At 36.6% G+C, this 25266-nt stretch overlaps 1 protein-coding gene across 1 annotated transcript in view; it reads right to left on the bottom strand.

Annotated features, from left to right (window-relative positions):
• Nucleotides 1–25266, bottom strand: part of whrnb (whirlin b) — a 91446-nt gene that overhangs the window by 37063 nt on the left and 29117 nt on the right. The window contains exons 2-3 of the mRNA XM_083526841.1: nucleotides 12326–12538; nucleotides 10165–10290 (exon numbers count right to left, since the gene is read on the bottom strand). Of these exons, the coding sequence (XP_083382967.1) occupies nucleotides 10165–10290; nucleotides 12326–12538 (339 nt within the window). The remainder of the gene's footprint in view (nucleotides 1–10164; nucleotides 10291–12325; nucleotides 12539–25266) is intronic.

Here is a 25266-nt window from a genome sequence, read left to right as displayed (position 1 = left end):
GCCACATTTCAGTCTCGCAAGAACAATATACCAGTGGTGGGCTGGGGATTTTACACTTAGGCCTTTAGTCCTACCTGAGTCAGTCCACCTATTTTTTACCATCATTATGTGTACCTACTGTATGCAATGACAATAAAGTTCTATCTATCTATCTATCTATCTATCTATCTATCTATCTATCTATCTATCTATCTATCTATCTATCTATCTATCTATCTATCTATCTATCTATCTATCTATTATGACAGTATAGTCGCAGTGTAACACAGAGCTGCATCACAGACAAGTATCTCATACAATAAGAATGAATGGCAATAATAAAGCAAGAAACCCAACTAAACCAAAGTGTATGTTTCTGTGCAAATTGTACTAAAATGAAAAAGTATAAATGGTTCATGAAAAAGCTTAACAAATATTTTGGCTGACCTTTCCTCACTATGTCCCATATGTTTCACAATTTCTTCTCCTCGGTCAGCCATTGTGGAAAAAAAAAAAACGCTCTCTGACTTATCAATCCAATCTCATCCAATCAAAGGATGTGACTGCTGAACTGTTTAGACACCTTCTAGAGTAAGCCTTGGAGTAAGCAAGTTGCAATCTGATTGGTAAGAGCAACAGCTTTAAGCAACATAGATTTGAACCAATAGAATGCCTTCAGTGTTCACAGTGCTGGCCTTACAGCAATTCTCTTTTTTCCTTTCAGCATGGCAGCTGAAATCTGATTAGATAGAAAGTCAAACTGAAATTTACACTCGGTGACACTGCTCCTCACAGTGCATCCAAAACAAATGGTATGAAATGAAGAAAATAGAATATTGGGAATAATTTAATACATATTTATGGACAAAAATAAATTAAAATATAAGTCAGTGATTCTGATAGAGTTTTGGCCACTGACTCCCTGCCACTGTAATATAAAGTTCTTCATAATCGATGAAGAACATAATCGATGAAGAAAAGAAGGTCATCTGTGTTAAATCAAACCTGTGATTTTCAGTCTTGTGTGCTCAGAACAAGTCCAACGCGCTCTCACTATGTGACTAAGTGTATTCTAGTGGTGCAGACACATTGATGAAATACTGGTTATTGACCCAGGAGGTTCACGTTCCCACTGGGAGGGCAAAGCCAATCAGATACCTTTCTCAATTCTCGCACAAATAGAGGTACCAAGGAGAAAAACACCTTAACACAGTCAGGTAGATTGTCATTACTGCCACTTTGCTTTATGGCACGACGTCACTGAGTCCAACACCTTACTAAAAACATTACCTGCAGCTGGCCGAGAGGGAGAGATTTACACCATCTTTAGGGAGCAGTTTCTAATTCTGAGCTCTCTGTTGGCTACAAGGATCACAGCTGTAAGTAAAACATTGAGCTTTTTCCTAATACTCCTCTCAGCATCTCAACTTCTCAATCCTACATCCTTTAGCCCCCCTGAACAAAAACTTGAAAAGCTTTTGTACTTGCAACATTGTTAGATTCTCTTACAAAAATAAATAAATAAATAAATAATCAATGGTGGCTTGGTTTGATGCATCACTTTGATGATCAACACACAAGATGGATTGCTGATTGCCTTCCCAATAACATGTGTGCCAATGAGTTTTTTTTATTTACTTATATACACGTTAGTGTATTTATTTACACTAAAGCAAAGTTTTTATCCATCTATAGTTACTTTTAATGAGAAATGGCCACAAAGTACACTAGATTGCCAAAAGTTTGCAGACACCTGGTCATAAGTATGGTATGTGTTTTCTGAGCATCGCATTTAGTCCCAATTTGCTCCTAAAATTCCCTCCACTCTTGTGGGAAGATGTTCCACTAGATTTTGAATTGTGCCTGAAATGCGACACTGTGATTCTTGGCGATTCCATTGTCCGGTATGTCCACGCTACTGCAGCCATAGGTAAGGTACACAGTCACGGTTTTCCTGGTGCTCGTGTTCTCGATGTTGCTGCACAGGTAACCGTGATCCTGAATAAGAACTTCGGAACTGTTGTTCTCCATGCCGGGATGAATGACACCAGGCTAAGGCAAACGGAGATCCTGAAGAGAAACTTTAGGGTCCTGGTGGAGACGGTACGCAGCACATCGTCCACGACGAGGATCATAGTGTCAGGACCCCTTTCCACTTACCAGTGAGGAATTGAGAGTTTCAGTACTTTTTGCACTAAATGAATGGCTACAGTCATGGTGTCGAGAACACAAACTACTCTTTGTAGATCATTGGAATCTTTTCTGGGAGCGTCCTAGGTTTTTCTATTCTGATGGCCTGCACCTCATCAGAGTTGGAGCTCCAGTCCTATCAAAAAACATCTCCAGAATACTGCACACCATCTGACTGGTAAGACAGCATGCAATTCACAATTATGATAACATTTGTACAACAAACCAAATAGTTACAAGTACACACACAGCCCACTTTATAGAAACCGTGTCTATTCCTCGTGTAGTAAAACCAAGGAATAAATACACAAGATCTAGAAATAATCTTATTGCAGTTAAAACTGGAAAATGTCAGATAAGCAAACAAAAAAATTCTAAAAAGTTGGGTCTTCTAAATATTAGATTTCTTGCACCCAAAGCACTCATTGTAAATGAGATCATCACTGATGCACTCTTTCTCACTGAGACCTGGATTAAACCAAATTATTACATGAGTCTAAATGAGTCTATACCATCAGGATATGCTTATAAGCATAAGCCCTGTCAGACTGGTGGTGAGAGGTGGTGTAGCAACCATTTATATTGCCCTTCGTAATGTTAGTCAAAAATTAAGATTCAGGATTAAATCATTGAAAGCGCTTGTTCTTAAAGTTGTACTTTCAGACATACATAGAAAACCCCTACTATCTCTCGTGCTGGCCACCGTGTGCCGACCCCCCAGGGCCCTACGTTGATTTTCTTCCAGAGATTGCTAATTTTCTTTTAGACCTCTTGGTCAATTTTGATAAAGTGCTGCTTGTAAAAGATTTTAATATTCACATAGATAATGCAAATGATATATAGTGATATAATTTGTGGACTTACTAAACTCTTTTGAGGTTAAACAAAACATCACTATACCGACTGATCGTTTTAATCAAACACTAGACTTAATAATATCCCGTGAAGCAGATGTCACTGATATGGATATTTAACCTCACAGTGCTTATATCACAGACCATTACCTTAGAGTATATTAAACACACTACCAGTAGAGCAGATTAGCTGCGTCTCACCAAGTTATTGAATTGGTAGGACTATTGTTCCAACCACTATGGACAGATTCATAAGTATCCTGCCTGATCTGAGCTCAACTTCTCACTAAACCCTTAAATGCAAATGATCTTGACAAAATGGCTAACAACATAGACTTTATCTTTACTAGCACACTAGACACCCATTCGATTAAAAAAGATTCGAGAAAAAACACCTGGACCATTGTATAATAGTGATATTAATGCCCTCAAGAGAGCAGTCCATAATCTAAAAAGAAAATGAAAAAAATAATAATAATTTAAAGTTTTTTTTATTGCATATAAAGACAGTATGCTTAGCTACAGACAGGCACTAAACGCGGCTAGGATTGCGCACCTGAGCAAACTCATAGAAAACAACCAAAGAATTCTAGGTTTCTTTTATGTACAGTGGCTAAATTAACTCAAAATTAAATATTTGAAAATAATATCCAATCGCAGTTTAGTTGTAAGGACTTAATACATTTGTTCACTAAAAATATTAAAAGTATTAGAAACACAATTGTGGAGGTCCAACCTCTGCCAGCATCTTGTGATCCAGTCTCACCTAAAGCTTGACTAATTTCAATGTCTGTTAGATCCTATTCCAACTAAACTACTGAAAGAAGTGTTACATACAGCTGGTGAGCCTCTTCTCAATATTATTAACTCATCGCTATCTTTAGGTCATGTCTCTAAACCCCTCAAGTTGGCAGTTATCAAGCCTCTCATTAAGAAACCTAATTTGAATCCAAACGAACTATCAAAATACACACTTATTTTAAACCTTCCGTTTATGTCAAAGATTTTTTGAAAAGATTGTGTCTGCCCAGTTATGTTCCTTCTTAAAAGAAAACAATATCTTAGAAGAGTTTCAGTCAGGTTTCAGGCCCCATCATAGCACAGAAACTGCTCTAGTTAAAATCACTAATGACTGTTTTTAGCTTCAGACCAAGGCTACATCTCTCTGTTGGTTTTACTAGATCTTAGTGCTGCATTCGACACTATAGAGCATGACTTTCTCCTGAATCACTTACAGAATTACCTTGCCATTCAGAAACAGGCATTAAGCTGGTTTAAATCTTACCTGTCTGATCTTTACCTTTTTTAGATTTAAACAGAGAACTATCCAGGTTAATCCAAGTTAAATATGGGGTGCCACAAGGTTCAGTTCTAGGACCCCTGCCTTTCACAATGTACATGCTTCCCTTGGGAAATATTATTAGAAGGGATTAGCTTCCACTATTATGCCGATAATACCTAACTATATATCTCATTAAAACCAGACAAAACAGCTCAATTAACCAGGTTAACTGAGTGTGTTAAAGAATTAAAAGATTGGATGACTCATAACTTTATATTGTTAAATTATAATAAGATGAAGATGTTGTTAATCGGCCCAAAACCAGTACACAGAAGCGCCAATTCAACTTGCATTAAGAAGGTTTTAATGTAACTACTATTTCAACAATAAAAGACCTGGGAGTTGTTTTAGAAAGCAACTTGTCTTTTAAAAATAATATCAACCATACTACAAAAAAAAAAATGTGATGTATTACTAGGTGGATGTCCTGCACCATAACCACAATCTTATCTTCCCTAAAATGGCTACCTGTTAAGTTTCAAATAAACTACAAACTATTGCTACTTACTTAAAAAGCCCTAATCTGTCACACTTTTGAGATCTCTAAACTCTGCTATTTTATGACTTACTAAAAGTCCAAAGTCCACTAAAGGTGGTAGAGCATTTTCACATTAAGCTCCTGAACTTTGGAACAGCCTTTCTGACAGTGTTCAGCACTCAGACACACTCTCACAATTTCAGTGCAGATTAAAGACAAGATAGCAAGATCTACACATATCACATATCAAAAGCTTGTGCTCCAGTACATGTAAACAAATGCACCTTATAAACATGTGCTTGTTAATGTTATGAACAGCAGCTACTCTATTTCCTCTCCACTGTTTTTCTTTCTCTACTAATCCTGAGGCATCCCAAGGTTGAGCCAGCTCCAGTTGTGTCCCACCTCATAAAGATTATGGACCTTCAAAGAAGTAGATGTTGACCCCGCAAACATCCTGAACCAGCTAGAAACATACCAGTGCCATTTGGATCCCAATTCATGTAGAGTTTGGACATTGGACCTCTTCAAATTTTGGATCCACAATGTCAAATGTCTGTATAAGACTGTAGAAAGGACATTAATCAGAATCACACACTCGGGTATTAATGGTAGTTCTCACTCTCCAGTATTTTGTATTGATTTAAGATTTATAATCGCACTCTTGATATTATCCAAATGAGGATGGGTTCCCCTTTTGGGTCTAGTTCGTCCCAAGGTTTCTTCGTCATTCATCTAGTTAGTTTTTCCTTGCCACAGTCGCCCCAGGCTGCTCATTAGGGATAAATACACATAATTTACTTTAATTCTTAAGTTCTGTAAAGCTGCTTTGAGACATTGTCAATTGTGAAAAGCGCTATAGAAATAAACTTGAATGCAAAGTTGTATTATATCGCATCCAATGACGTCCTATACAATTGTGTGCCACCAGCTTTATGGTAACAGTTTGGAAAGAACCACATATGACTGTAAAGGACAAGTGTTCAAATACATTTATCCATATAGTGTATATTAGTACCTATTATCATTTAATAGCAGCTGTAAACAGTTTTATTATTACATCACCCTTTCCTCTGATTGGTGCGAAAAGCTGACTTTTTGTAATAAACTGGGGAGTAGAGATCTAATTTAATTTAATCCAGTAAATCCAATCAGACTAATCATGTAGATTGATTATTTATATTAGGGCTGTTGCATTGGGGTTGGAAGAGAATTCTGGTAATCACTAGCTGTGGATAACAGTATTAAAAGTATAAAACTACTGCTTTAAGAAAAAGCATAGTTTATAGGACAGTCATATAATGAATGGCCTAAGGAAGTACAGTATGTAAACAAAGTAAAGTGGATTATGTTTCTCAGCTCTTCCTGCAAAAGCCTTGCAGTGTTGTATTAGTGAGTTTGTGCAGGATTTGTTGGCGTGTCTGTGTGTAGTCGGATATTTATTTGTTTTAATGTGAGATCATTCTTTTTTTTAAGTATGTAATCTGTATCAGTCTATTCAATATTTCTGTGGATCACTTCCAAACCCCATCTGCAAACAATTCTTTAATACCCTATTGTATACTGATTCTTGTTTCATTTTTTCTGTTACATATTTAACAGGTGTCCTTGAATATAATAAGCTTTATGGTATGAGTATAAGAACAATGTCACATCGCTTAATTCCAACATTTGAAAAAGTTATTTTTTACTTTCTTCACTGTGACCTTTTCAAATCAGAACACACAAAAGCTCTTTTTTAACATTCGGAAGAGAAAAACAGAAGCTTTTTATTAATCTTTTTATCGACCTGGAGAATGCTAATGTCTATTTCCAGACCTGAAAGATGTGGTTCTGCATTGGAATAAAATAGAGTTAAAAATGTAGATGTTTTCCTCCACATAGGGAAGCAGCTAGTGCTTCAGGCCAAAAACCTTTATTTACAGGAGTCTAGGGTGGAGAATGAAAGGAGAGAAAATGAAAATAGGAGCAGTGGTCTAATTTACCGCTCCCAATGTTACATATCTAATAAGCTGATTATTCCATGAAACAGATCGGCTCATTACATGACACAGTTATTTACACCGAGCAAGGAATTAAGTCAGAACATTGAATTATGTGTAGCTAAGGTAATAGTTTGGCCTCGGTAATAAAATAGTAGAATGGTGCTTATGCCATTAAATAGCCTTGCCCATCATTGGGCTAATAAATGTTTATTAGGGGATGATATAAATGTAAAATTCAAATTATATAAAAAAAATTCACCTAGTTATCTAAAATCTTCTATAGTTTGTATACTAATGGAACCCCTTAAAGTGTATGTAGAACTCTTTAATATAGAGTTTCTGTTTTCCAGAGGACAGATAACCTGTTTCCAAGTGTTTATTTCAGAAAAAAAAATTGCCATTGAACAATTCTCCCCCTGGGAGAACATATAAAAAGCTACAAACATTCACATGCAAATAAAAGTACACCCTCTTTGAATTAATTTGTTATACATATTAGGACATTATAAAAATCATTTGGTCTTAAGTAGGTCTTAAAATTAGGTAAATTAAACCTCAGAACAAGAACACACAACACCATCCTATTATTTATTTTACAAAATAAAGATAAAATGGAAACACCATAAGTGAAAAGTACACCTTTACTACTTCTATAGGATTTAAGTGGCTAAATAGCAGCCATGTGCTGCTATATAAATGCCTTACATTTATTGGTAAATAAGAGTGTGACCACCTCTATAAGGCCCAAATTTGAACAGTTTCAGGTCTGGAAGATACATGTGTGAAAATATAACGCTAAGGAGAAAAGACATCAGAAAGGCCATTTTCAAACAATTCCATCACTCCGAGTGTGGAGCATTATTCATTAGAGGAAAACATGCATAGCAGCCAATCTCCTTAGGATTAGACATCCCAGCTAATTCACCTATTCTTTGGACAGATGAGACCAAAATGAATATGTTAGGCCATAATTCACATTGCCAGATTTGGCAAAAAACAAACACAGCCTACTGGCACAAACACTTTATACCATCTGTCAAGCATTGAGGTGGAGGAATGATGATTTTAGCCTTTTATTTGTAGCCAGCCACAGGACCTGGGAAAGTTGCAGTCATTGTATTCTAGAGGCAAATATAAGACCATCTGTCTGACAGCTAAAGCTTGGTTGAAATTGGGTCATGCAACAGGACAATGATCCCAAGAACAGAGCTGTGCATTAACAAAAGCTCGCAAAGCTCAATGAACTGCTGCAATGACGCTGACCAACTAGCACCGGTCTTCACTGAGATATTTAAACTCTCCCTGGAACAGTCTGTTGTCCCCTCATGCTTTAAACAGTCCACCATTATTCCTGTCTCTAAGAAGCCCCAGCTCGCCTGCCTCAACAACTACTGCCCTGTAGCCCTGACCTTAGTAGTGATGAATTGCTTTAAAAGACTGGTCAGAGACTTCATTACTGCATCACAACCAGACACACTGGATCCTCTAGAGTTCACATACCACCAGAGCAGCTCTACTAAGACCGCCATTGCTCATCTTTTTCATACAACGATGAGCCACCTGGACTGCAGAAAAGGGAATTATGCAAAAATGCTGTTTGTGGACTACAGTTCAGCGTTCAACACCATAATTCCCTCACGCTCACCTCTAATTTGGAGGTCATAGGACTCAACCCACCTCTGTGTCAATGGATCTCCTACTTCCTGACAGATCACAAGCCATACAGGTGGGCAAACATACCTCATGCACCCTCACCCTCAGCACTGAAGCTCCTCAGGGTTGTGTTCTGACATGCCTGCTGTACTCACTGTACACATGACTGTGTGGCCACTTCCAACTCCACCTCCATCAACTTTGCTGACAACACTGTTGTGGTGGGCCTCATCTCCAACAACACAAGACAGCCTACCTACAGGAAATAAAAAACCTGAAGATATGGTGCCAGGAGAACTTCAGCATGAAGCAGGAGCGGTCAAACCAGCTACCAAATATCAACAGGACCCCATTGGAGAGTGTGGACAGTTTCTGGTACCTAGGTGTTCACATTACACAGGACCTGTCTTGGTCCTGTCACATCAACACCCTGGTGAAGAAGGCCTGAGAATTTTAAACTACCCTTGCGGGTACTAAGAACCTTTTACACTTGCACCATTGAGAGCGTCTTGATGGGTAGCATCACTTCCTGGTTCCTGGTTCAGCTGAACGTACCATCCACACAAAGCTCCCTGACCTACAGGACGTTTATAACATGCTGTGCCGGACCAGGGCCAGAAAGATTGTGAATGACCTCGGCCATCCCAACAATGGATTCTTTTCCCTGTTACGTTCAGGAAAGCGCTTCCGCTCCTTGAAAGCAAATACAGAGAGAATAGCAAGGAGCTTCTTCCCGCAGGCCATTCAGAGTTTAAACCACGAAACACCCAGGTGTTTTTCACACATGGTTTCTCCATTTCAGTTTGATTTTTGTTAAATAATATTATTAATAATAATAAGCACACAGTGTTATATGTCATGTTGTGTTGTTTATCTAAGGTTGTATTAACCAAATTCTGATAGAAAGACCTGATAAGTACCAGGTGATTTTAATTATTCAAAAAAAGGATGTACAATCATTTTTACATGACTGAACAGTTTACCTTATCCAAAAAGGAACCCTTTGAGGAACCCCCTTTTTAATAGGATAACACACTTATCCTATTGTAGGGAATCATTAAAGATGTGGTAAAGAATCATAGGTTTGGTTTCACATAATATAGCCTAATCAAAATGTAACCCCCAAATGAACTTGTCTTACATTTGCATACCAATAATATATTAATTTAGGTGTTAGTGTTATTATTTAGGCTAAAAACTGGACAATTAGCCTACGAATACCTTTTTTCTAATTAGCTAATGGGTTGTATCAACTGGATTAAATGCAGTCTCAGCCTTGCAGTGATCACTGGTGTGGAGTTATCCGCTTCTGGTGTCTGACATCTCAGGCCTCTTTCTCACATTCAGTCAGCAATATCCTGTTTTGTGAAGCAATTCATGTCCAGAAATGCCCTGCAGCTGCTCATAACCTTTCCTCAGTTTCACATATGCAATAATCAGCAAACTGAAAGAGGCCGATGCATCCTTACTATCATCACTATAGCTTCCTGAATTCAGCGTTTCTATTTTTATCACTGTTATGGCAGCATGACACTATAAACTGTCATATCCATAAAGCACAGAAATAACACTAACAGTGGCAACACTCACAAAACTACCGATTTCATATAACTAAAACTATTATTAATACCTGACAAAAATATTTTCATTAAGTAAGCACCATGTTTTGTTGTTGGGTTTTACCTTTAAGCCTCCAACCTCTGCTGCTGATCCATGGTCCACTCCGGCAATATAAATGCCGAGGGAATATTCTGCTCCTCCGCGGATCATCAGACCCAGCGGACGTCCGTCATCCAAGGAGATTGTGACCTGGAGAGACAAAAACATATGAAAAGATCAAACATAATACATATTACAAATTCCCACTTAATCCGTTATGCTGTATTAGCAAGAGTTATTGAGAATCTTTTCTTCAAAAGTCTGTAATGTCTTTCTACTGCATCCAATCATTCAGCTATCTATTCAATATCTATGTCAATCCATCCATCTACTCCTTATTCTATCTGTCCCTTTAAGTCAAGTCAAGTCAAGTTTATTTGTATAGCGCTTTTCACAACAGACATTGTCTCAAAGCAGCTTTACAGAAAACAACCACTTTAACCATACTTTAACCATCCAACCCACTATTCATGTGATCCTCCATCCATCTATCCATCCATCCATCCATCCATCCATCCATCCATCCATCCATCCATCCATCCATCCATCCATCCATCCATCCATCTTCAGCTAACATCAATCACTCTACCCATACAATCATACACACCCAACCAGCCATCCATTTACCTAGCTACACATCCATCTACATATCCAGCTAGCACCCAACCCTTTACTTATCGAATCATCCATCCAACCTTTAATCTATCCATGTCAAACCAACCATCTAACCATCCATCTATCCAACTCCCAATGGATTAATCTGCTTATCTAACTATCCATCTATTCATCTCCCTATCCATTCAACTATTCTATCATCCATCTCAACTAAAAAGCCATCTGTCTAACCAGCTACCTATCTATACATATTTCTATGCATCTTACATCTGTATCTAACCTTCCATTTTTATTAATTCAGCCATCTATTTTCATAATGACTATGGGTGACCATTTTAGCTTTGCATCATTAAGACAATAAAACCAAACTGTCCAATTTCAGAGACCTAAGCCATTTTTACAATAATAAGTCAAGCTGTCTGGGTCACCTCCAAAAAACCTCAAATCCTTCAGCACCATTAAGCATTTGGGAATACAAATAGAATATAAAGCAGTCTAAAATGTTATTACAGTGCACCTATTAGCTGGAAATGACATTTGAGATCAAATACTAGGCAACTGACTATCTTAATAACTAAAGCCTCTTTAAAGTCCTTCAAAGTCTAAACAGCCAAATCACAAACAACTTAAGATGCAGGTGCAATGATCATATGATAAATGACTGTAGATCTGTCTGGGTTAGATGGGAAAATAAATCATGCTGACAGACAGAAAGAATTGTTGCCTGGGCTGGACCTAAACTCATATCACAGCTTCCTTTGGGGGAAAAACAGCACATCATACATTGCTCTGAAATGTTTCTCCTGCTTGCTGTGAATGTCTGTTTCTAAACAGAGCACATGGCTGTCAGTTTTTATTAGGAATTTTTCATATCATCAAAAAAACATCTTGTATAGAAAATCTGGCAATTGGATTCAGTCCTGTCCTTCCCAAATAATGCGCTGGAAGAGAGTGTTCGTGTTTGAGGTGAAAATCTGAGGCAGGGTCGGGATTGACTGGAGAGGTGAAGGAGGGCGAAAGACTGAGCAAGATAAAGTGGCGATACAGAGTTCAGAGTTCACAGATGATTGACTAAAAGGCCAAAGTGTGGATGAGATGGAAACAGAGAAAGAAACAAACATGTTAAAGAGAATAACATGAAGTGTTAAGGCAGATGTTGCCAAAATGTTTACTGTATTTAAGTGTAATAAATGAACTACTTGAAAACATGCTTAAGAAATATATTTTTCTAAAAATGCTTTAAAAATGGATTTTAAGAATGTCATTATTGTGTAAAAAGTCTGATTTTGTAGCAAAGCCTCTGTTATTTTATTAGTTTTTTCCTTTTCAATTTGATAGAATGTTTCATGCAGAATAAACAGCGATCTCAGGGTCTCATATATTCAGTGTCCATGGCTTTAAGCAAATGTATTGCAAGAAAGTGTAATACTAATTTGAAATGCCTTATTTAATGACAAATAAAAATCTTTTTAACACTTAATTGTAATTTTTGCCACCATTTAATCTGGCTGCTTACCCAGACCCTTGTACAGGCATACTAATGACAGAAAGCAGTGAGCCACACACTCACCCTTCTCTCCGCCCCCTGTAGTGGGGTGTGTCCACGACGCTGGCTGTTAAAATGCCGTCCACCTGCAGTATGCTGCTCCAGCAGGTCAGGGGGTGGAGAGATGCTTCGGCCCTGAGGATCTACCCAGGTGTACACATGATTGGTCACATAACCTCCAGGGATCCGGCCCATCGAACACACTGATAAACAGAGCTTATTGCATCCTTTCAGCACCTGGTGAAGTGGAGGAGAAAGACAGAAGGAATATGAGTGGAGAAAGAAACAAGGTGGATTGGAGGGAGGTGGGGGGGTGAATTATGTTTTTCAAGAGGGCAATTATTGCGACCTTATCATTTCACACCACATCTGGAGTTAATGTCTTGCTGTTTATGCAGATATCATTAATCACAGCACTTAGTCTGCGTGTTAATTTAATCCATCAGTGCACACAAAGGCAAAGTCAGCCAGATAAATAATTACTGCTCTTCATCTCGCTTTAATTCCAATAAATGTTAATATCACATTCAGATCAGACTGACATGCACACGTGTGCAGTACCAAGTACCTTCCTTTGCATGACATAGTGTACAGGGATGGTTAAATCCATAACCATTCGTGCACAAGACCCCTGTAGACCAAAAAACGAAATAAATCCCTGTACTGCTCTCTGAGCTCCATTTATACCTGGCAAACATCCACAGCCATCCAACTCTCATTTAATATGATAGCTTTACAGAGATCAGGAAGTTGTGTGAATATATATATATATATATATATATACTTATAGGCTTCTTGGTCAGCCTTATATACAGTATCAGCCTTCAGCTCAGCAGATGAAGTTCATAAAAGTCTGGCACTTTTGTTTTTACAGAGGATAATTAACTCTGGGCCTTTGAGCGAGTGAGAAGGTAAAAGCAAAAAAAAATAAAAAAAAAAATAAGAAAAGTGGCAGGAGCAAAATAAAAAGATGTGCACTGAGTCAGAGGTACACGTTTAGCACAAAGACACTGTGGATCCTCTTATTGAGACTCTGCTCTACCTGACTGACTGATGCTGACTTGGTTATGAAAACACCACAGAGGTGCTTCTGAATTTACTTCCTCAGGAAGAAGCACGTATTTGTAAGATCACAGAGGTTTGTTTTTCAAAAAAAAGGACAGGAATAGTCTGTGATATATAGCATACTCTGTACTGTATATGCAAGCTACATACTGTACATGCATTCATACATATGTGCATTCAGCATAATACATGACATACTGTACAGTACAGTAATGGCTGCTGCTATACTACAACTACAACTGCTACTACTAATAATAACAATGCCACCATCACTTGCATTTGAAGCACCCACTTATATTAAAAGTAAAAAATATATATATATATACAAATCAAGCAATTTAGTTGATGAATTTCAGTCTATGCAAAATGGGGCTTAAAAGGGGCAGTTCTTTAGTTGGAAATTCATGGTCAAATAGAGAAGTCAGAATAGATTAAGCAGGCAGATTCATCTGACAGAAAGGCTTCTATAATTCTCAAATAACTACTCTTTTACAGGCAAGGTGCGACAAAAATGCAGGTTTATTGGCCATCAAAATCTAAATAAAAAAAGACCATCGGATTTCCGTCCTGTCAGCAAGCCTTCGATGAATAATCTGAGACAACAATTGGAAAAAAAAATCCCGATATCTGGACAAATGAAAATTGGAATCTATTACAGCTTTTCTCAGTTGCTTTGGAGTGTTTCTCAGATCAGTAATAAAATTCTCAAAACTCCTTATCATTTAGTCACTTGTGAACATCATAAAAACAATTCTTGGAGCTTTGATCAAATTGCAAATGCTTTAGAACATAATTTAATTAATTGTGTACAATTGTCTGCTTGTTCGTACATTATCAGTTGTGTATGTCATGTTGACCAAAATATATTATACTGGTTTCACCTAAATAGTCTTAACCCCCAAAACATCTCGGCATCAGTTCATTGCATAAGTCATTGAATGCAAAATGGTTGAAACAGTTGTAATAATCTGTCAATCTTAAATTTCTATTAAACCTTTTATTTTTGGCAAATGTTACTTGAATTGATTGATTTTGCAGATAAATCTTGAATTTCATTTATGAAGGCGAGTCAACGGCATCAGAACAATCAATTATCAACTAGTTTTCTAAAAATGAAATCTTAGGAACCTTCATTCAGCAAAACACAGAATTACAATTTCTTTTGCAAGAAATCCAATGTGTTTGCTGTTTGTACACATTGTTTTGAGAATGTACTTGTATGCAAATATTAAGGATGATTCGATAAATGTGCCAAAGTAACTGAGAAAAACTGTAACTGGTCTTGTGATATTTATTAATGCTGCATTTGTGTATTATACACTATAAACTGTATGTATAGAAATACAGGATTCTGTAATACTGGGCTGCTTTTTTAGAAGAGTAGATTCCAATTAATTTACAGAACAATTGGCAGAAGCAGCTCTAAATAGGGACTAAAATTGCCTATAGCGTATCAGTGTGATAGAGGCTTAACAAGGCAGATGAATGCACTCATTAGTGTCCTACCAGCCCAATTTGACTGTCATGAAGCTTCAGAATATTACTACTGCAGCAACTCAATCTCAATAACCACATTTTTGGACAAGCCTCTCTATGCAGGAGACCAACGTTAGGAGATATTTATAGGCTATGTACTAAAATGAGATGAATCCAGGGCTGAATGCATGCCTCAGTGTTCAGTGAAAGATTGTTGAACAGACGGGTCATGAAGGGCAAAGTATCAAGTGTGTGAGTCAGTACTGCATCAGAGACCTGGTCATTTACATGTATAAATACCACATTCTAAAAATAAAGACCGCCTTTCTCTGGTAAATACCATCTGACAACCTGAATGGAATATCTTGCCTGATTGTGGTCGACTGTGTTTAGCTCTTGTTGAAAAATGAACCTTGTGACATGACAGAATTACTCAAATGTACTAAAAAAAAAAAAAAAAAGATAAAAAAAAGCTCTGTTGGTCACCTACTGAGAACCACCAGTCAAATTTAGCCATTTAACCCCCAGAGCTAAGACACCATTATACACGGGATGACAGAAGGTGACAGAAAGATAGTGAGAGATGAGTAGAGGGAGAGCTCAAATGAAAAATTCCTCTAGATTTTTTACAAGCCTTCGATGAATAATCCATAAGCCTATGGGCTTGTCTTGTCAAAGAAAAAATTGCAAAGCAGATCATTTTATGTTTTTTATGAACACAGCAGACCTGAAACCCTGTGTGAAATTCCTAATAAACCAAAACCCAATTCAATTTGTAGCATCATACAGGGTCATTTATTGGATGTATTGGAGTGTTTCTCAGATCAGTAGTAAAATTCTCAAAACTCCTTGTTTAACCTCCATGTCATTTAGTCAATTGTGATAAAACAATTCTCATGATCAAATTGCAAATGCTTTAGTACATTAATTTAATTTAATTATGTACAATGTTCTGCTGTTTCCTACATTATCAGTTGTTTATATCATGTTGACAAAAAATAGTATACTGGCCACCTAAATAGTCTTAACCCCCAAAACATCTCGGCATCCGTTCATTGCATAAGTCATTGAATGCAAAATGGTTGAACCAGTTGTAATAATCTGTCAAGCTTAAATTTCTATTAAACCTTTTTTTTGGTAAATGTTTTTTGAATTAATGAATTGTGCAGATAAATCTTGAATTCACTTATTAAGGTGGAAGAACGGCATCGGAACAACAAATGATTAACTGGATCTCTAAAATAGGTAAAAGGTGAATATTGTGAACCTTCATTTTGCAACAGAGCAAAACACAAAATTACAATTTCGGAAAATGGATGAACAACCAACAAACGGACGAACACTATAACAGTACAGTACAAGTGTGAATCCTGTCTGGTTTTTTGCAATCAATATAAATACATTTGTGCTGCTGAAATTCATAAATGCCAAACAAAAGAAATTCCACTTTTAGTGCATTTTCAATCATTGTAATCCAAACCGTAGTTTTGTATGTCAAGAAATACTGAAATTGTGCATCGTCATACTGACAACAAAAAAAACTGTACAAATTTTATGATAAACTGGAAACAAAGTTTTTTAATCAGGTTGAAAAAAGAATTTGCAGCTCAGCTAGGGTCTTACCATGCTTCCCTCTTCCCCACCAAAAAAATCTAAAAATTACAAAACATTCCCTCGTCTTCTACTCTAACACCTGGTTAATATGAAGTAATATTTAGGCAGGATATTTGTATTATGGTGGCAGTATTTCGTAACGGTTATAAAGTTTCCAAGATGGGAGTCTTTAATGTCAAAGTAGTTTACACTATCTGTTTTCTCAGTCACACAACAAGCTGCATTTTTTCATATAAGCTTTGAGTAAGGCTGGTGTATCTAGCTTCAGCTTTAGCATGAGTGATTACAGGAATGAAGGTGTCTTCATTTTAATTCTAATTGTTTTTGGTATCTTTTATTTGTCAAACACACAACTATAATTTATTTTAGTGTGATTTTAGCATATTAGCATTATTCTGACAACAGAATAACTGGTCTATATTAAACCTGCTCTGGCAACAGCATGTGGGCCATTTCTAAACCTTCATTCAATGTAATATGTGGCCCAAAATACTGACCCACATCTGGGCCACATGAAAAAAGATTTTTTTAGCTCCTAGTGGCAAACATGCTTCTGATTGGTGGGGTTAATTAAAAATGTCTCTTATCGCTATTCAGCAAATATTCAGATTTTCACTGGTGGACAGTAACAAAGTAAATGTAATTTGTTATTGTACTTAAGGACAATTTTTGCATATCTGTACAGAAGTATTTCCATTTGGGAAAACTTTTACTTTAACTTCATCACATTTTAAAGTCAAATATCTTTTTATTCAACTACAGTATGTAAAAGCAGTCGTTTCTTTTTATTTATAAGTGCATAAAATCTTAACTAGTCAAACACACAGCAATCCACCAATCTGCATCCAACATACAGTTTCTTGTCAGTACAACAGCAAGCAGAACAATTTAAGAGGAATAACAACTTTTTTGGGGAAGTAGTTGAAAAGAAGGTTTTGGGTTAAGGTTAGGGTTAATATTAATATATAATCATTCTATTCATTACAGTTTTTCTCAGTCGCTTTGGAGCATATCTCAGATCAGAAATGAAATTCTCAAAACTACTTGTTCAAACTCCACATCATTTAGTCACTTGTGCTTATTATAAGAACATTTTTCGTTGCTTTGATTAAATTGCCAATGCTTTTGTACATCATATAATCGATTGTGTACAAGTGTCTGCTTTTTTCTACATTATCAGTTGTTTATGTCATGTTGATCAAAATGTATTATACTAGTTTCACCTAAATGGTTTTAACCCCCAAAACATTTAAGCACCGGGTTCATTGCATAAGTCGTTGAGTGCAAAATCGTTAAACCAGTTGTCAAAATTTGTCAAGCTCTTCTTCTACACAGTTCAATTAAACTTTTTGGTAAATGTGTCTTGATGAATTGTGCAGATGAACCTTGAATGTCACTAATGAAGGGGCGTGTTCACTTTCAGATCAACCAATAATCAACTAGTTCTCTAAAATAGGTCAAGGCTGAATTCCAAAAGATAAACATAGGAAACACTTCTTAGGCAGAACTTCGCATGCCGCACTATTACACTATATGTAATCTGTCTCTACCCCCTGACGTCTCAGTCTGTCGGGCCACTGATTTTCATCCACATCACAACAGATATCATACCTTGCAATACCATTGTGAGGCCATGACTGTCAACATTGTCCACAATAGTGGCTCTAATTTCATCAGAAATGTGTCTATGTCTCTGGCCTCTTCTTCCTCTATTTTGCCTCCTTACCCTTCCAGCTGCATCCTTATTCTTGGCTCTCGACCATGTTCGTTTCCTAGTTGTTCATCCATTTCCAAAAATTGTAAATCTGTGTTTTGCTCTTTTTATAAACACTCGCCAATTACGGTAAAAGTTCAAGAGATTCAGCCTTGACCTATTTTAGAGAAATAGTTGATTATTGGTTGATCTGAAAGTAAACACGCCCCTTAATTACTGTCATTCAAGGTTCATCTGCACAATTCATCAATTCAAGACACATTTACCAAAAAAGTTTAATTGAACTGTGAAGAAGAAGAGCTTGACAAATTTTGACAACTGGTTTAACCATTTTTCATTCATTGACTTATGCAATGAACTGATGCCTAAATGTTTTGGGGGTTAAAACCATTTAGGTGAAACTAGTATAATACATTTTGATCAACATGACATAAACAACTGATAATGTAGGAAAAAGCAGACACTTGTACACAATCGATTAAATGATGTACAAAAGCATTCGCAATTTGATCAAAGCAACAAGAAATGTTCTTATGATGAGCACAAATGACTAAATGATGTGAAGTTCGAACAAGTAGTTTTGAGAATTTCATTTCTGATCTGAAAAATGCTCCAAAGCGACTGAGAAAAACTGTAATAGATTGGTGTGCTAAGAGTGACATTAGAGTATTTTATTTAATTTTTTATATAAACTGAGTTGCTTAAGCAGAAGTTGTGACCAAAATTTATGATACATTATAGCCATAATAAATCATATTCCAGAGGATACTTAAGTACATTTGAATGCAAATACTTTTGTGCTTTTGCTGAATTAAAAATTTAAAGGGAGCACTTTTACTTTTACCGGAGTAATATTTTACCTACTGTATTTCTACTTTACAGTAACTCAAGTACTTGGTTTGTGTACTTCGTCCACCCCTGCTGATTTTCTTGGGACAGCTTTTCAGAGGATTACCTGTAATACATGTGATTAAGTTTGAGGGAGAGAACCAGCTATTATGAAAGTATCTAAAATGCCATTTTTGCTTTTCTGTCAGAGACTTTATCATCAATAGAAGCATCTGAGCTAAGCTGCTCAGCTGCTGAGCTAAAGTGTCAGGATTTGTGTCTAGTTGAATTAGATTAAACGGATTTACATCGATCCTAAACAACTTCTAAACAACTTTCAACTTTTTAACACACAAGATTGTGCTAACTTTCACACTCTTCATATTTAGATAAATCTTAGTGGTAGTGTGTGTTGGCACAGCTTCGTTTTCCATTGTGAATCATTTGTATAATTAGCAGCTGTTTTATATAATTGGCCAGGAAGGAAGTCGTGGCAGACATGTATTGGGATACTTGCCTTTTCCAGTCACCTGTCAGCGTAGTAGGGGTTTGTTTATGCGTTGCATTGTTGACTTTGCACATATAGAGTTATGCTTTTATAGTTTGTTCTCTGTACAGTGATTGTCCTGTGTTCACTTATCATGTTCTCAGGGATGAAAACTTTTGATATTGCGCTTCATCTTTTTTTTTTTTTATTCTGAATTGTGGTTTTATCATTTTGTGTATTTGTAGGTGAATGAAGCTGTCCTAGTTCCAGACGGGTTTTTTTTTTCACCTCTCCAATGTTATATTTTTTTAAACGAAATTTCTTTAATTTCTCAGTAGTTTTTGTGTTTTTTATTACAGCCTTGTGAATTTCTACTTTAGACAGCTAACGTTGGATCAATCTACTTTTTTTTTCTAGTTGGAATATGATTGTGTGTGTGTGTGTGTGTGTGTGTGTGTGTGTGTGTGTGTGTGTGTGTGTGTGTGTGTGTGTGTGTGTGTGTGTGTGTGTGTGTGTGTGTCCCACCTCTTTTTTTTTCCTTTTTTTTCCTTTTTTTGTAGCATGTCCTTTATTCTGTAGAAAAATAGTTCTGCCTTGGATTTTGCACTCAAACAGCACTGGACAAACACTGGATTGTTTTTTCCCCATGAAATTTTTTTGTTATGAAGGTGAATTTATTTTTGTGTTTGGCGCACCATGGTTTTACCAGCTCTCCTTGTTTGTTGTGCACACGTGTGGTTAAGGATGTTTTTTCAGATATTTTGCCACCCTTATGAAGACCTTAGCCTTGCTTTTTATCTTTTCCTTTATACTGTAGTTGTTCATGGTACAATGTACAAAGAAATATGTATATCTAGTTATCTGTCTACTATTGGTAATTTATTTAGGCATATTTATTTCATGGTTTCTATATACCTTATTGTATTTATTTCTATGTATTTTTATTTTAACAGTTATAAAGTTACCCCTCGCATGTTGTAATAATTGCAATAAATCTTACCTGGAAAACACGTCTCTAACTTTTCATTTTGTCGAAGAATTTGCATGCTTTCTTTTGGCCATTTATTGCACCTGGTAACATTAAAAAATATCCCTCATGCCTCATAAACATTGATAAATATGAATAAATGTAAACAGTACCTGCTCTGCAACCTCAGGATCAACCATGCACCATGCAAGACAATACAAAGCCTCTACGCCCACTTCACTATGTATGTGAAGTGAGAACTTTCGGAGTATTTATCGGCTTTTACTTGTCACAGAGCGAACCCACAAGCCCTTAACTCCTGCAATAATGCATAGAGATCACAATGTCAACCAACAGTGATCTTACTGTCAGTCTCAGACTCAGGAAGAGACAGTCTGTCCAGACAAAAGAGCAGAGGATTTGTTCTGTCTACGGTGGTTATGTTTTTGTCGGCTTATATGTAAGACTGTGTTCTTTCTGCTTTTCTGAGGTGAACATTATGTAAAGAAATCTGCTAGGGCCAACGCAGCAGTGATGCAAGCCAGAAATGACTCACTCATGTAGGAAATATAACCAAGGCCAACTGGCTGATAATATTGCCCTCTTAAAGTCTCAACTCGGTCTTAGTTATTCAGTTTATAGCATTTTATTCATTATATACCGTACTATGATTTATTCAATAACAACAGTTAATGTAATGGGAAAAGAAAGTCGAGATCTGTAAGTTTGGAGTTGTGGAAAATCACCCCAATAAATGACACATTGATGCTTCTTTAAATTCTATATTTGTAAAATTCAAATGGAAAAAGTAAAGAGAATCCAAATACAGAATGTAAGAATGGGATACTGATCTGAGAAAACAAACATATCTTAAGGAATGTAGGGTGCAAAACAAAACCCTTTACTGGTGCACACATTTGCAAATGTGTATAAACCCCCAGGATGCACAAGGCTTTATTTGATTGCCACTACAAGCAGATTTTACAGGTTAATGCTCTCAGCGTTGCAGTTTGCGTTCGTTTCAAGCCTCTTTTTATTCATGTTGCTATTTTTGTGATGATAAATTAACCTTTTGATTTTAATCCAAAATGTGCACCCACCCAATCAAGACCTCTAGTTAGCATAACATTGTGCATGCATTACCCCCTCTAGAGACCACAGACATGTAGAGGGGTTCTCCCAATTTTTTACAGCAGGTTTTGTGAATCTTTACTATTTGTGGAACACGTCAAGTCAAGTCAAGTTTATTTCTATAGTGCTTTTCACGACAGACATTGTCTCAAAGCAGCTTTACAGAAATTCAAGAGTTTAGGTGAACGATGTGTGTTTATCCCTGATGAGCAGCTATGGCCACTGTGGCAAGAAAAAACTCCCTTAGATGTTATGAGGAAGAAACCTTGAGAGGAACCACACTCTAAAGGGGAACCCATACTCATGTGTTAACCATAATTAAGTAACTTTACAGTAAGTAACAAGTAACCAAAAAGACAACTAAATACATATACAGGGTTATTTATGTGTTAATAATGAACCGATATCATTGCTTCCGTTCTCAAGCATCATCATGGAATGAGTCAGTGATTATTTGAAAGAGGAGTTATCTAAGTTTTGAATGGCTGCCACAGGGACGATGTAGTTGCGTTGTTCTTCTGGAAATGTTCAGTTGTTATATTGCGTAATAAAATCGGTTCATTCTTTTTGAATAACCCTGCAAAGGTGCATCTGCACATGAATACAAGAATAAATGCAATACATGCAATGGTTAATACAAGAAAAAATACAACACATGCAACGGTGCTCTCTATGTGCACTGCATGTATACTGCATACCCCATTTTTTCACTAGATGCCCTTGGGTGAGTATTTTAGAAACTGCTGGCCTTAAGAGATTTTTGCACAAAACAGTATCTAGAGTTTGTATAGAATAGTATAAAAAATAAAAACCATCAATGAAACAAAAAAGCACAGCAGGCAAAGGTACCTTGTTGATCAGGGAATAATGGCCTGTCCAACTGACAGTAGGTTAGTATAGCTCTGATAAGCTTCACTCTTTATAACCATAGGAAGCAGAAAAGCACCTTAGATAGACATAAGACATTGACCTTATAGAAAAAGACAGCAGAGGACCACATTGCATTGCACCCTTGACAGCCAACAAGTATCTGGGGTTACAGTGGGTGCAAAAACTGGAAAAACATTGGTCTGATGAATCTCACTTTCTGCTCATCCTGACAGATTATATGGTCAGAATCTGTCATAAACAGCATAAAACCATAAACTTGGCTTGTCTTCTGTCAACAGTTCAGGCTGGTGGAATTGTTGTAATGTTGTGGGGGATGTTTTCTTGGCACACATCGAGTCTCCTAATTCAAATCGAGCATTGTTTAAAAGCTAAAGCTTATCGAAATATTATTGCTGTCCACTTTCTGTATATTTCTTTATGCCTACAACTCATAATAAGTGGCTCCATCTACTTAATTATCCTCCCAGTCATATAACTGAATCCAATAGATAGAACATGTGATGTGACTGAACAGGAGATGAAGTGGTATGAAGGTGCAAGCTGACAAATCTGCAGCAATTACAGAATGTAGCGCATTCATGTCATGATGGACCGGATATTCAAAGGAATCCATTTCACAATTTTATGGAGCAAAAAAAAGTCATATGTGACTTATAAAGGCCATGTGTATTTTTGTTTTTATGGAACATCTTTAATTCAAGCTCTACCTGAGAGATCCTATGAAGATTGACATAAAAATTATTACAGGAAACCATGCCAAGCTGGAGCCTCTGTGTCATTAATGTATGTCTACATTCATCATTTACCTTCTGAACACTTTAATGCCTTTTCATCTCTGTATTAGTCTGACATCTCTATAGTAAACCCCTTGTGTAGTTTTTTAAGATTTTACATACATTTTATCTGTTTTAACGTCTTTAATTTATAAATGTTTAATTTATTTTTAAACACAAAAATTATCTTTGTATGCTAAAATATCATTAAAATACAGTAGATAACAAAGAAGAAGAAAAAAAAAATATATATATATATATATATATGGTCATTTTGATCAGTTTATAATGTATTTATTTCAAATTCAACCTCTTGACATTGGCATGCCTCTGCTATACATTTATATTTTGCTTTGCAAGTCCTGAAAACATTTTCACACATTTTTTTCTATATATTTGTTTGGTATCAGTAAGTTTTTTTTGTTTCTTTTAAATGAAGTCCTACCACTAATAGGTGTTTAAATGGTCAGTTGAGTTGGCATGGCATAAGCAAGCAGTTTGGCTAAATTAGAATACTGTTTGGTAAATGCAACACAACAAATACAATGTTCGGATTCTTTCCATACAGAAGCAGTCTGAAACCCATAAACATATAGAACCACCGCATGCTCATGCTGTAACAATCATACTCATGCCAAAGTGGGATTGGATTTTTTATTAACCCCTCCATTTTTTAAAATTATGTTTATTACCACAAAATGTGGTTATCTCATTTCTGCTGCATCATTGCAATCTGGAGCCAAATGCAAAGTGAGTGGCGATTGCACTGACAGCGTGTTGCGCTTGAACATGCTCAAAGCGAAGCCGTGCCAAAAAATCATTTTATGGCTTTTTATTTTACTTGTTTCAGCGAAATTATAATTGAACTCAAACTTCGCTGAGCTGCGTCCTCTCGTATAAAGCATTTTATGTCGGAATCAAGGGAAGCCAGAGAGAAGCTGTAAGATTTCGTTGATGGACAACAGGCAGCAAGAATCTGTTACTTTATATAATATAAAAGCTTTTATAACAAGGAATATTTAAAAAAAACAAGACCAATTTACTTGGCATTTCTGAATCGTGAAGCTGTGAAACTGTCCTCTTGGTTCTGAGCACAAAAGCGTAAGCATCCAGAACAATCTAACTTTATGCGCACTACACCCCCTGTAGACTACAGACCCAGAAACACAGTTTAACATGCAGGTGGAGAGAAAAAAAAGTAGGTCTGGTCTTATTACTTATGCACATGTCTCATGTCCTCAGCATTAGATTCATTAATAACATTCACTTAGCATTTTATTGACAAGGCAGCTGGGAGAACTAACACAATGCACAACAAAGCCTGTGATTGGTCATTGCAAATGAGCCGTTCCAAAACTAATTCCTTCCAAAATCAATGCATTTGAAGAGCACCTGTCAGAGTTCTCAGTACAAACTTACTAACATCTCAATCAAGGGATTACAAAAACACACAAATGGCTTTAAATGTACAGTAATGGCCTCCACATACCAGATGTGCGTTCTTTCTTATTTCTGATACTCTTTGTAAATAGGGACCAGTATGTTTCCTTTTTCCCCATGTTATGTGATTTAATTATATAGTAAATTATCATGATACTATCACCACTTTGCAGAAGGTAATTTGCTCCCTGCAGTGGCTAACCATGCATTTAACATCTTGGCCTTTAGTCACTCATTATGACGTCACGTCTATAGAATAGTATATTACAGAAAATCGCAGTATAACAGAGCGCTGCATCACAGAGAGTCTCATGCAGTGTGAACCCAATGAACACAACTCAGCATGTCTCCTTTCACGGCAGCCACAGCCGCACCGCCTGTATAGATCATCTCTAGAAGAAGTATTAATACTAAACTTATTAATGATGTTTAACAGGGTGATGTCTAATTGAAGATGTGCTAACAAGCTTGCTTTGAGGTTTCTCTCCAGTACTGAAGGTGGCACTATTCAAATTTTCTTGACAAATTCCATGACTGCAAGAATCCTGTGGTTGGCTGTCAGGGCCAGCAAGGCTTTCT

This window comes from Silurus aristotelis (assembly GCF_946808225.1).
Source record: "Silurus aristotelis genome assembly, chromosome: 23".
NCBI lineage: Eukaryota > Metazoa > Chordata > Actinopteri > Siluriformes > Siluridae > Silurus > Silurus aristotelis.
Note: the sequence above shows the minus strand (reverse complement) of the source record. Positions and strands in the feature narration are given on the sequence as shown.